The sequence below is a fragment of the Triturus cristatus genome, chromosome 11 (assembly GCF_964204655.1).
Source record: "Triturus cristatus chromosome 11, aTriCri1.1, whole genome shotgun sequence".
Taxonomy (NCBI): Eukaryota; Metazoa; Chordata; class Amphibia; order Caudata; family Salamandridae; genus Triturus; species Triturus cristatus.
Window position 1 is genome coordinate 365,469,578 of NC_140594.1, and position 14,071 is coordinate 365,483,648.

Consider the following 14,071-nt stretch of genomic DNA (forward strand, 5'->3'; position numbering starts at 1 on the left):
AGCAAAACCTCTATAGAAAAAGACCAAACACACACACACTCACACACACACAGGTGCGATCAGACCAAGGTCACACAAGGACGTTTTGTTAAAGCACATAGGGCATATACGGGGTCTCCTTTTCGAAAAGGGAGAAAAATCAAACAAGTACCCTGGCAGAGTACATCCCAATCCTCCTCTACAGTGAAAGGCTTTTGTTATATCACATTTTTGCCTAAAAGAGGTTCACTTTACTATTCCGACGCTAGAAATGGATCCGGGGATACAGACATGATCAAACCAAAAAGAATTCTTATAGACCATAGGATAAACATGGAAATAAAAGATATACATTGGAAGCACTCGATAGCAATGTCCGTGGTGAAAACCATCTACAAGAGGGTGGCAAATTAGGACAGCCAAGATGAGAATCATTGGAGCATTTTTTTAAATACATATTTATAGCCATTTGTCAGAGGGTATTTGCTCCCTAGTCCCTTTATCCACCTGGCTGCCAAGGCAGACCCGTCCTAACATCTTCCCTCTGATATACTATAAAGGTGAATTATATTTTAGGAAAAGAAAGACCAAAACGTGTGACATGGGCAACACATTACTTTCAATGTTTTATATGACACGTTCTTTTGCATTTTTATAGCAATTAAGGATTCACTGTTGATACATAACACATCTGAAAGGTTTCAAAAATACATATGCCCCATTTAAAAAGAAAAACAAGCTATTCAGCTACATCATTGAAAATATGCTCAGTAACAATTGATGGATTACTTTTCCACTGGAACCCCTCACCACTGTTGCTTTTAATATCGTCTTCTTAGCAAAATGTTGTCAGGGCGAATAAATGTGGTGAAGGCATACACTACTGACCCCAACCAGCCCGCCTGACATCTTCTGTTTACATCTGAACTAATCAATATAGGCCATACACCTAATGAGTAATACCCCCCATGTTGTTTCCAAGTTCCTTTCTCCAAAATTGTTAAAATATTGTCGTTTTAAGCTCACATTTAAATTGCACCCTCATGTGTCGTATAAAGCGCACTGATACCTCTCGGTGCAGCGGTGCTACAGAAAAGCGCTAAATAATTAAATAAACATACAAATTATTTTACGAACCTCTCACGATAAAGCTGCCCCTATTAGTTTAGGCCTGTGCTCGCCCCTGAAGTAGCTGTGCGTGTTTTTCTGAGCCCACTGCGTCGGGTTGCTGAATGTAACAACGCCTTAGCACTTTTGTGTCAGGTAAATTATTATGTCCATGTATCTATCTCAGAGGCATTTTAAGATTTACCAGGATCAAAGAGAAGATCACACTTGAAAAAAACATATGGAAAGAACTTGCTACTGTACAAAATCTCAACAGTGAATTTCACTAGTGAAAAAAAACTTTTGAATGCTCCAAAAGATAAAAGATGTTGCCTTGATCCCTTATTCTGTGGCTTCTGCTGTGTTTCAATAAGAATTGGTTCTCAGAAATTTCATTTATTGCATCTTAGCTTAGAGACCATAAAAATGTTCATATGTATATTTTGTTACATTACATTTATTTGTATAGTGCCCTAATCACCGAGAGAGTATCCAGGCACTTGGGCAGGTTTGGAGTCCCCAAGGTGCTTATACGAAGAACCAGGTCTTCAGCTTCTTGCAGAATTCAAGAAGTGAGGAGGAGGATCTGATGTGTTGAGGGAGGTCATTCCTTGTCTAGGGTCCGATGTAGGAGAACGAGTGACCTCCAGTTTTACTTTTGCGTATGTGGGGAATGTGTGCCAGTGAGAGGGAGGCAGAGTGCAGGTGTGTGGTGGGTTCGTAAAAGTGTATGCGGCTGTTCATGTATTCTGGTCCTGTGTTGTGTAAAGCTGTGTATGTGTGTGTGAGAAGTTTGAAGTGGCTGAGCTTGTGAATGGGGAGCCACTGAAGCTTCCAGAGGTGCAGTGTGATGTGGGTGTGGAATAGGAGGTCAAGTAGGAGTCTTGCACGGTGTTCTGGATGGACTGGAGTCTGTTTAGGATTTGTTTAGAGATTCCGTCATAGAGAGAGTTGCCGTAGTCCTGCCTGCAGGCGATGAGTGTTTGCTGACGGTCCGTCTAGTGTTCTGTGGCAACCATTTAAAGATTTTTCACAGCATGCATAGGAAGTGGATGCAGGAGTTGATGTTTATTGAGCTTGTCATCTAGGATGATCACTAGATTTCTCACGTGGCCTATGAGGGTGGGTGTTGACCTAGCTCTGACGGCCACCAGTTGGAGGCCCATGGGGAGGTCTTGTTACCAAAGACCAATACTTCTGTATTGTTGGAGTTGAGCTTTAGGCAGTTGGTTCGCATCCAGTCTACTACCAATCATCATAAAGTTGAGGAAGTTGGTTCTGGCGGGGGTTGTTTTGTCCATCCGGGAGAGGATGTTATGGGAGACAGTGTTGAATGATGCAGAGAGATCAAGCAGGATGAGGGCCGCTGTTTCTCCTTGGTCCAGGATGACTATTCAAATGTTATCGGTGGCTACCACGAGTGTAGTTTTGGTGTTGTGGTTCTTTCTGAGTCCTGATTGAGTGTTGTCTAGAAGATGGTGAAGTTTGAGGTGGGTTGTGAGTTGCTTGTTGATGGCCTTCTCAATCACTTTGGCTGGATAGGGAAGCAGGGAGATGGGTCGGAATTAGCTAAGTTGGTTCGGGTCAGCTGTGGGCTTCTTGGGGAGGGCATTGATTTCTGAATGTTTCATCCGGGAAAGTGGCGAACATAATGGAGGGATTAATGATGTGGGTTAGGGTGGTGCTGATTGGTGATGTTCCCAGGTTGAAGATGTGGCGTAGGTATGGGTCCTTTGGGGCCACTGAGTGGATGGTCCGCATGATTGCCGCTGTCTTGTTTCTGATGAGAATTATCCATTCGACCAGGTGGCTCTCCTGGTTGGTGCTGGGTAGGTTAGCAACAAGTTCTCTGGGGTTGGGTTGGTGTGTGAAGTTGCTGTAGGTATTTGTGATTTTGCTGTGGAAGGTTATGGCAGAGTTGCTGGGAGGCAGCAATATTGGTGACAGTGGCTGAGGGCGAGATTAAATACTTAATGATCGAGAAGATCTCCTTGCAGCTGTTGGAGCTTCCTTCGTTGTGGTCCACTAGTGCTTTTTTCTTGGTGTCTCTCATTTGCTGGTAATAGCGTCTCAGTGCAGCCTTGTAGGTAGGTCTGCCAGTGCTGTCATGTCTGGCTCTCCATTCCCTTTCTAGCATTCCCTTTCAGGTTGTTTACAGTGTATGATCTACCATGCTTGTTGGGTATAATGGGTGCAAGGAAGTTCATGCAGTTCTTGATACAGTTGTTGATGACCTTGTTGAGGTTATCTGTAGGGCTGGTTGATCCGTGCTGAGGGTGCTGAGCCAGTCTGCTTCTGTGATTCTGCCCCGGGTGCGACTTGGAAAGCTGAACCTGGTACAGGAGTTGACTTGAGGTGTGTTGATTTTGAGGTGGATGATGGAGTGCTGGTCCATATGAGCAATGTGGTGGAGTTGATTTTGATGCTGCCACTTATGGTAAAGATGGGGTACAGTGTGTGTCCTGCACTGTGTGTTGGTTCTGGGACAAGTTGGGGGAGTCTTGTTGCTCAACCCTTGGAACTGAGCAATCGCCTCTTTACTTGCTGAACTTTTCAGTGCAGCTGGCCTCAAACAACACAAATAGAAGGTCTTGCTATTATATCCAACACAAGCACAATTGTTCAAACAGGTATGCTAACAGGGTGAATCATCTATGAAATTCGAACAAGGCTTTTTTCTGCTGTGTTAGAATAACCGTAGTGCTTAGAGGTAGCAGGATGGGGGTAGAATTCCGATAAACGTATAACAGCAATCATGTTTCGCGTATTTCCTCGTGTTCACGCTTTTGATAAATGTTGCTGCTGCCATTTTATTTGTCTTCATTATAGTTACAATTCATATTGTGTGCACTAGAATAGGGTTTTCATTTTAAAATACATCTTTAAAGTGTATCCCTTGTGTTCTAGTAACCTTGAGTGTTTTATCCCTTGTAGAAAGCGGGTTTAGTGTTTCACCAGCTAGCAGTTTAGAGTTTCATAACATCATCATCAAACAACTCTGACAAACTTACTATCAAATATAGATCATGTACTGAGAAAGATGCAAATTACAACTGAAGTTGTCCATTCGACATTTAATTGTTCATGTTGTTTATTCTGTATTAACAACATTCAATGGAATTCATCTTCATAATTTTCAATCATCAACTTGATACAAATCTTCTTTAACAGAAACAAGAAAAACCAGCCAAGTCAACACGTGTTTCGTAAAAACATTCGCTTCTTCAGGGCTGTTAATAGGAAAATACATTAGATTATAACTAAAACCTATATAGACATATAACATTTAAATAAGAAAACACATCTCATGCTTTCTGTCCAGAAATTACAAAGTTGAGATACAGAAAATAAGTACATAAAATCAACACAAAACCATTAAAGAATTAGTATATGTCCATACAATTTACACTAATATATGTCCAATGTGCATGAATAAAGATTTCAAATAATTTTAACACACTATATGTATGCACATTTCACATGTGAAAAAAGAAGTGGAAGAGATATATATTCTGTTGATGATTGAAAATAATTAAATTGACAACTTCAGTTGTAATTTGCATCTTTCTCGGTGCATGATCTATTGTACTTTACTCCCTGAAAGGAAAACAGGGGACTGAGAAGTAGCGCTGGGCAATTTTCTCTATTTTTCCTTGCTTGAACCAAATTACTATCAAATATATACATGAAAGCTTAACGCTCAACCATACCCTCACTGTGAGGAATACTAATCCAACAGAAAAAAGACTTTGGCTTGTGACAGAATCCTTGACCCCAGGGAGGGCGGGTACCTGAATCAGACAGCCATAAGCAAATCTCTGCTGACAATACATTCCATAGCATATCAAAACATTGACTAGCAGAGCATAGCATTGAATAGCATTGCATAGCATAACATTACATAACGCAGGAAGGATCTGTATAGGGAGATAAGGGGTGGTGGGTCAAATCTGGTGAGTGCACTGGAGGGCTAGCAGGAGAAGCTTGGGAGTGTCAGGCTTAGAAGGGGTAGGGTAGGAGCTTAGGGAGGTGGGTAGCACATATAAATGGGACCTAGTGTGGGGGCAGGGGTGTGGTGTTGGGCTGTTTTTGGAAGGACTGCTTATCCAAGAGAGTCTCCACCATTTGAGTGTTTCTTAAAGTGTAGAATTTAGTACGTTTTTCTGACGTGGGTGATGTGTGGACGAATGGTGATTGCCTGACTATTGGGTTCCTTATCTCTGGCGCCACAGCCATAACTTGAAGTACGACTCCAAAGAAGAGGAGGAGCCCCGGCTGATCTTTTACAACTCTAAAGATGAAGTGGTGAAGGTGAGTGCTCCTTTATTACTTTGCACCTCTCTAGACTTAGTTAAAAGATGCTGGGAATTTGCAACTTTATTCTAACGTGTATCATTGATATCACCCTTAGGCGTTTAAGTGATTTATAAAGTCTACCCACTTTTGCATAAGTAGTGCTGAGGCCAGGGAACTATATGCTATTTCACCACTAGGTGTCGCATTTACATTGGAAAGGAATATGTTGATCAACTCACTTGTTTAATTTCATCAGGTAATCTGTACATACGGAAGTGAAAGGGATCTGGAGGTTCCTACGCAGTGCTGTGTTTACATACTGAATATAGCCTTTAGGTCTCCAGGATCTTTAATATCTTTATAGAACGCCGATAAATAAATCGAACATTAACATATTTTAGTCAGCTCGTTGATCGTCGATCATAAAAGAGAGTATTAGGCACTTGAGCTTCCATTTTTAATAAATGCATGCCCTCTACTGGCGCAGTAAGTAAACTGCAACCTCCCAATCATACATGGACTATTTATTATGTCAGTACCTACCTTAATAATCCTCTGAGATGACTGACAATTTATCATATGTAGAAGCAGGCTTTTTTGAAGATATTACCATCCCACAACTCTGAAATGGAGCTGCAAATGAACTCGAAGCTGGTATTACAGAAGAAGAAGTAGTAGAGCCCATAAAAAGTATGCCTTCTTCGAAAGATCCAGGAGACGACGGTTTCCCAAGTCAAGTTAAACACTTAGGGGCATATGTACAAGGATTTGCACCACCGGAACGTCACCCTTTCGGGCAGTTTTCTGTGTGAAATGGGCATGCAATGGGTGTTGCTGTCGGCATTCCACTGCAACAGCCATTGCTTTTTGATGCTGCCCCAGATTTACAAGGATCTGTCCATCAGAGGCAGCACCAAAAACGACACTTAGATTGGCACAACGAGGAGAAATACTTTTATTACTCCTCGTTTTAACTTTTTCAATGTGTGCTGCATTCTGCAGCACACGTAAAAAGAGCAAAACACATTTAATGATTGTTTAAGTGCAGGAAGGGACACCTTCCTGCACATAAACAATCATTAAAGGCATTTTGCTCTTTATGTGCAGGAAGGAGTTCCTTCCTGCACATAAACAATCATTAAACAATGGTGATTTGCTACTTTTACATGTGCTGCAAAATGCAGCACACATAGAAGAATCAAATCACCATTATTGATTGTTAGCGCAAGTGAAACACAGGGGTGTGCCGTATACTTGTAAATAGGGCACATTCCTGCGTTTTTTAAATGACGCAGCACTGCAAAATTTGTCGCTGTGCCATTTCCTTGTAAATATGCCGTTTATTCGGCCACGCAGCCATAAAAGATGCACAGCACAAAATACATTAAAAAAACCTGTTAAAATGTACAGTATAGACAACGGTTACCTAATCGAATCTTAAAAGGTCAACACCCAGATTCTTCTGCCATTATTGTGTAATATTTTTAAGAAGCTTATGATAATGAAGACATTTGACTAGAATTCAACAGAGCCTTAATCTCCCTTCTCTTGAAGCACAACAAAGGCCTGCTACGACACATTAGCAACAGGTCAATCTCTTTGATTATTGCTGACATTAAAACTTTCGGGAAAATATTGGCAGTGCACTCACTGAGGTTCATTCCTCTTCTCCTACACATAAACCAAGTCTGCTTCACCCCAAGGCACCCATGCAGTCATTGTATGGGCATTCTCTTGCACATACTTAAAAAGAAAAAGCTTTTGACAGAGCTGAGTGGCCCTACCTGTTTAGAGTGCTACAGAGAGCAATTTTCAAAGACAGTTCATACGAAAATCTGATGGCTTTATTAATCTACTTCTGCAGTGGTAACATGCAACAGCTGAAGATCAGAGCAGTTTCATACCAACAGGGGCACGTGCCAAGGATGTCCGCTGTCACCTTTTTCTTTTTCCATTAGCACTAAAATCATAGTTTCATATGAGATTCCTGGTATACCGTCTGCAGCACCTGAATTAAAACTACTCTTTTATGTAGATGACATTTTACTGCTTCTAACAAAACCAGGGATGCCATTTCCCAGTGTTATTAACATGATAACACTCTTTGGCAATTTATATGGATATAAAATTAATTGGAATAAGAACAAAGCCTTACTACTAAATTCCCTCCAGCTATCCTCTATTGTAGCAGGTCTTCCATGCCAGTGGCGATCAACCACAATTGAATATCTGGCAATACGCATCGGATAGGATCTCACTGCAGCAGTCTATAAAAACACTAAGATTTGCTGCCTAAAATATATGGCCAATTTAGGTGAATTCACTTGCAATTTTCATTATAGGTAGGACCAGCTTTAGGGCGGTGTGACCAGTGCAGCTATACCTGGTGCTGACTGACCGCGGGTTGGAGTTGGTTTAAAATTATTTATGGATTTAAAAGCATGTGCTGCAGATCTCCTTGCATGTGCAGCAGTTTTTAGGCAAAACATAAGCATGTCAAGATAAGTGGTGATTAATGTTCCTACTGGAGAGTGATTGACTTTTGTCTAGTGGCAGTTTTGTCTCAACATAAAGTATCGCAGAGGGTTAATGTGCCTCCTGCAAAGAACGTGTACCATGCAGATCACAGAACTTAGTGTGAGTGAACTATGAGTATCACTATAAAAAATGAAATGCATTTCAGAGAGGGGCCATGGAGAGATTAGGGGCACTGTTGGAGGGTGGGAATGAGGGAATTCATGGAGAAGGAGGCCAAGGGAGAGGTGGGTCATCAAAACAGACTGCTGCACTGGGCCACCAGCGCTTAAGCCAGCCCTGATTATAGGGCTAAACAATCAAAATGATAACAGTGCCTAGGTTCAGTGCTCTATTTGGAATGATCCCAATATGTTTTCTGACATTTCTGGTACAAAACCTAAGCAAAATGGTCAAAGAATATATCTGGGGAGACCATTGAACAATTTTTACATTACAAACAGCTGGTGGTCTGATTTGACCTGATATGGACTTTTATCACAAAGGCACACCACCTTGCTCATCCCTTTTCCACTGGCCTGGAAATGCAAGACTGTGACAACAAATAGAACAAGAAATGCTGGGGATGTGGGGGCAGGTGGGTAGGAAAGCTGATTCTCGAATGCTATCAGGAGATGTCAAAGCTTAGCAGACCCCTTGAACCCAGTCATTCTGGAAACAAAGCAAGTATGGTCTGCTGTTCATTAGCAACTGAGGATTAATGGCATTTTACTTTGTGAAGCACCCATTTGGAGACATGCGGTGATCTTGATCAATAGTGACATGACACACTAGAAAGAATGGACAGAGGAAGGGATCCCTTCCAAGGGCCAGCTGCTGATCGACAAATGAGTGGCATCCTTTGGAGCACCGCAAGATGAATTTCATCTGTGATTACAATGACGATGGTGGTATATTAAATTGAAACATTGGTTGAGCTCCATACTCTCCCCATCATCAGGCTCTTTCTCTGAATCCCCAGTACATTTAAATCTTATAAGGTGGGGCAGCTACAAGGGGGTCATATCAGACTAGTATAATACCCAGGTTTCTGAATACAATTGTGTAGTACGTTTAGTAGTAGTATTGTACTACTAATAAACATACTACAAAATGCAGTTTGTGACTAGACCCGACATATCTGAGGATAGCAGCATTAAAGATTAGATTTCCAAGTAACAAAATATTAGACAAATAGGTCCAACAAGACATCAACAAGGGATTTACAAAACATAAACATGTTGAAGTGGCAAAGGTGATAACTGAGAATACTCAGACTAATCTCTCAGGCAACACATGATATCAAGTTGCATTCTGCATGAAAGAATGTGAGGTATGCATCTGTTTTTGTGAAGACCCAGGCCTCTCAAACTCAAAAGCCTTTTCTCTTTGGCTAGCTGACCCATTACAAGTAATTTCTTCTTCCAGGACGTTAGGGCAGAATAAAGATGACCTGAAGGTGGTCAGGAAAAGATACCTGAAAAACCTTTCCAAATTACCAACAAAGGCAGGGTCCCTCTTCATGTTGTTGTCTTGGGAGGAGGAAAACAGGTCAACCGCAGGGGATTAGATTGGTAGTCCCAGCAGAAGAAATGTGCAAAGGTGCACACATAATTACTTTACCAGTAGAACAAAGTCACAGGACAGGTATCATTTCAAGCTGGAACTGAAAGCAACAAGCCACATTCAAGGGAATTATCATGTACACATTCAAGACACTAAACATATGAGGCCACACCTACCTGAACAGGTGCCTCTCCTTCCACCATCCACCCAGACACCTTCGCTCCGCAGGACTCCTACTTGCACATGGTCTATACATTCACAGAACCAGATCAGGAGGATGGGTGTTCTCTGACATCACTCCTAAAGCATAGAAAGACCTCCCACTCCACATCAGAGCCTCCTCCTCTCTTCTTGAATTACACAAGAAGCTGAAAACCAGGCTTTTCAATGAACCAACCCACCTTAGGATGGGCTAGGCACACACACCTGCTCAGCGCCAGGATGCCCTCACGCGTGACAGTGCCCTTTACAAATACACATAACACTCTACTTTAGAATGTAAACCTGTGAGGGGATTCTAATATTCATGGGAATTGGGAGTACTTGGAGTCATTGGACTCAATGGATGCATACCTGCATGTCCTGACCCATCCACTGTCTTTGCCAGTGCCTTTAGTTCAGCATATATGATGACTTTGGTTCACGGCATACAATGCTTTTTACCAATTCGAAGTTCCTGTCATGTAGGCGCAAGTCAACATCCAATGTTTTCAGGGCAGTGCAGTTCTAGGTGGCTCTCTGGCCCCATCAACAAGAGGTTTCCTTGCTCCTGTATGTAGATTATTTGTTGGATTTTGCTCCATATGCAACCAAAGCTGCCCAGGATCTGAACAGGATGTGGATGTAAATGATCGGTTCGGGTTCAGCATCAACTGGGAGACATTTAACATGCTCCCTTCTCAGGATGTTACTTACATCCGATTGCAACTTTGGGAGGCAGCAAGCACAACATTTACATGTTTTACTCTACGGATGAGTGTAAGTCTAAGGGATGAACACACTAAAACAGAAGGGTTTCCTATTATCCTAAGATCAACCCTAACCCTCAAACGAAGTTTCAGGTATTTAGCCAGAAGTTTATGATTCAGAGCATGTATTCATTTTAAACTTAGACAGTGCATGTTTGCCGAGGCTTTGCAGTTCTTTTCTGACACCGAGGACTTGGTATACAGATGCCAGCAGGCTCTATTTATGCATGGCTTTCTATAACTCTTTTAACGAGGGTACTTCAGAAGAACAGGAAAAATGGGGCAGTAGTAGTGCTGATGCCACCTTTGTATCAGGGGAAGACCTGGTTTCCGCTTTAGTCCAAACTTAGATCTACCCAGTCTCCTAGTCAGCATCTTCCGCACCACCCTCCTCAATGGTTCATGTGCAGCTCTTCTTCTAGTGTTGCAGTCACACAGGTGGCTGAGGGTAGAACCCTGCAGCCAAGGCCTATCTGGAGAACTAGCTTTGCAGGTTTAGCAGTTTTCCGGATACATTTGTGATGATTCTTTTACTATTATCCTTACACATTGCGCAACAATCAGCGTCTTGGGGTCTCATTTAGAGAGTAATAGGGAATTCCCAACAGAATATTTGGTCTCCACTATGCCATGTACTTTCTTATTGGCAAGACTGTAGAGTCGTCCAGTGGTGGTGCACATACATGTAGTGCTAGAGACGTTGCAATCACATACCTTTCAACAGTTTGACTAATGTCACATTGCCAACTATGAACTCAGTGTTCTTGGTGACAGTAGCATTGGTTAGACGTTTGAGCAAAGACAGGTTACTACTTTGTACATACATTTTTTTATTATTCTCTCTCAGGCTATTTTTCCTATGTTTAAAATTTCATTCGACCAAAGTTGGTCTTAAAGTTTAATTGTTAGAAATATTTGACTATTTCAGTCTTTTCCCTTATTTTCCCTTCTCCAGCTTCTGCTGAGGAACAGTTGCACTTTTTGGAATTTGTAAGATCAGTCCTAACCTAGATGGAGAGGTTGGCAGCCTTTTGTAGGTCTGGCATTTTAAGTCTCAGTTTTGCAGTAGCAGGAAAATGAAGAGAGGACTCCTCTTGCTTCTTAAGTAGGTGGGTTTTAGCCATGAGTTCATTGACTTGCACAGTTTCTAACGTGACAACTGACAGAAGGTAAACTATAGGTATTTTTACATCTTGGACTCCTAAATTATATCTGTGTGGCAGCTACATGGACATCCCTGTACACCTCTGTCCACTATTACAAACTGTGAGTGAAGAAAACGTCAACCTCCAGTTTTGGAGTTGGCGCTCTGTGTTCGGTACACACATTAATTATATAATTTTGCTCTTAAAAAATGCACTGGTGAAAGTAAATCTGCATTTTGGTAAAGAGTGGTCTGGACTCCAGAAATACTTTTGCATGTATATTTAGTTAGTACTTGGATGAGCAAGAGTGGACCTGGATATAATACCTAGATTTTTACCTGGTATTTTGCATTGCTCTATGTCCTACTTTTCCTTGTCTTCATCTTTTGTTCCTTTGCAAGGTGATAGCTTGTGTTGAGGTTGGAAAAGAATCTCATACAGCCTTAGCGTGGGCGAAGAACTTGTAGGAAAATAACAACATTGCAATGCTTCTGTCTGGGATGTGTCCCCCCTCATTACTAGGGACTAGGAGAAGTGGAAGTAGGACTAGGAGTAATGAGGAATTCAGGGTACGTGATCTAGGCTGTAATAACCTCATGGATTGTCCATGCTGTCCACAGGAGGTGATCGTACGAGACATGAAGGCCGATGATATTGGCGCCATTTTAGACGCTGCCGGATTCTACAGGAAATCCCAGAAGGGAGAAGAGGTGCCAGAAGAATTTCAACATTTACCACTGAAGGTTCCCAAGGATGAACTCTGAAGAGCCACTCATACGGAAGGGTATTACCGAGAGCCACAATGACGTCTGGGTCCAAAAGGCAGACTCCTGCCGGGGCCCTGACCGAATGATAGCAGCGCATCGTATAACCCACCTGAGAATGCCCTCTTCTAATAATAAAAGAAATAAACTGCATTGGCGATGGCTTGATTGAGTTAAGAGAATATGTTGCAAACAATGTGTCCTGATTCTTAATCGAAATTGATTTCAGCCAAAAGGTACCATTTGCAAGTGGTAGGTTACCGCAGTAGCGATCATTGTTAAGTAATAATGCCCAGTAACAATACTGAGTGCAGGATATCAAGAAACATCATATCATGAAGTAAAGTAGGCATAGATAACTGTAGATGGACTATTCTTAACTTCACACCCACTTACCTTGGCAATTATACTTATATTCAAGTTATAGGGAGAGTCGATCTTCTAGACTCAGAATGTGTTACGGTCGAGTTCCTTTCTACTTGTGCATAAAATGTGAATAGCTGCTGATCGACAACCATTTATAGGCTCCCCAAGAGAAAAATGCATAGAGTACCAGGGCAGCTGGAACATGTATGAAAAACAGGACAAATGTGTGTTTAATAGGCATGTTTCTTACACATTTTGTGTCCAATGCACATAGAAAAGGTTTCTAAACATGTTAAGGACTTTAAGATTATTATTAACATCATTAAAACATTGTGCCAAAGGAAACTATCGTTGGTGAAGACATACTAGAGGCCCTTAGGTAGTACGTTTGATACTTTGCACATGCAACAGATGCAGGTAGGAATATGGGTAAATGGAAGCAAATAATGTCCTTCACTTTTGTGAGTCAGTAGATTCTGTTGGCTTGATTACTTTGCCTTATTGGATGTGTCTCTCATTTGTATTGCTCGTCCCTGGGCGTTCCTTCATGGATGTCTTTCATTTAAAAGGTAGGTGGTCGGCCAAGTCCATATACCGTGTGATGGCTTTCCACAAGTCTCAACAACTTTGAAACTGCACTTGTGTTCTTTGTTCTAGACCTTGCCTTAAGTGATTGTGATTGTGAACAACAATTAGGACTCCGGTACAAGGATAAGTGTTGCAAATCCCTTCAATGTTTCCTTTGAGATATCTTATGTGTCTTTGCCGTGTGTTTTACCTAGGCAGTTACTCACCAGTGGCCATTTTGTTGAGACCTAAATAAAACTACCCCTTTCATGTTGTTCTTCTTATACATTATGAATGTGCTAACAGTAAGTTACTTTGACCCCATTGGAGCAGCAGTTCTGAGGCGACTGACGTGCAGCTCAGCAGTGGGTCTTCCTAAAGATCTGTCTCCTGTACATGGCATTGCTCTGCACATTGAGGTACAGCGCACTGAAGGATGCATGTGGCACACTTAGAGTGCTCCACCGCCTTTTGGCTAGGTTCACGCTATAGAAATAACCTACACGTATACATACAGACTTGACTCTTGCAGACTTGTAAGCTGTGTCAAGGAGAAGTGAGACGCCACCTGCCAGATCACCTGCTCTGACTGCATCGCATGACAGGCATGTATGTTGCTTCATTCCCTGTTGAGGTGTCATCAATACCTAAGGCTAGTATATTTTAGGAGGGTTGTGACCTAAAGTGACAGGAACAATGGATGCCTCCTCCTTTTGCTCAAGGATAAGTGAACTTTGGCCAAGTTCCATAGTGCTGTGAGTAAAATACGCCTTGCTGCTTTTGTTTCTGCCCGTTTGGA

At 41.9% G+C, this 14,071-nt stretch overlaps 1 protein-coding gene across 1 annotated transcript in view; it reads left to right on the forward strand.

Moving 5' to 3' along the window:
• LOC146784191 (selenoprotein M-like) overlaps window positions 1-12,503 on the forward strand; it is a 57,011-nt gene extending 44,508 nt beyond the window's left edge. Inside the window, exons 3-4 of the mRNA XM_085633272.1 lie at window positions 5,319-5,397; window positions 12,196-12,503. Coding sequence (XP_085489398.1) covers window positions 5,319-5,397; window positions 12,196-12,339 — 223 coding nt within the window. The 3' untranslated portion in view covers window positions 12,340-12,503. The remainder of the gene's footprint in view (window positions 1-5,318; window positions 5,398-12,195) is intronic.
• Window positions 12,504-14,071: the final 1,568 nt, after the last annotated feature.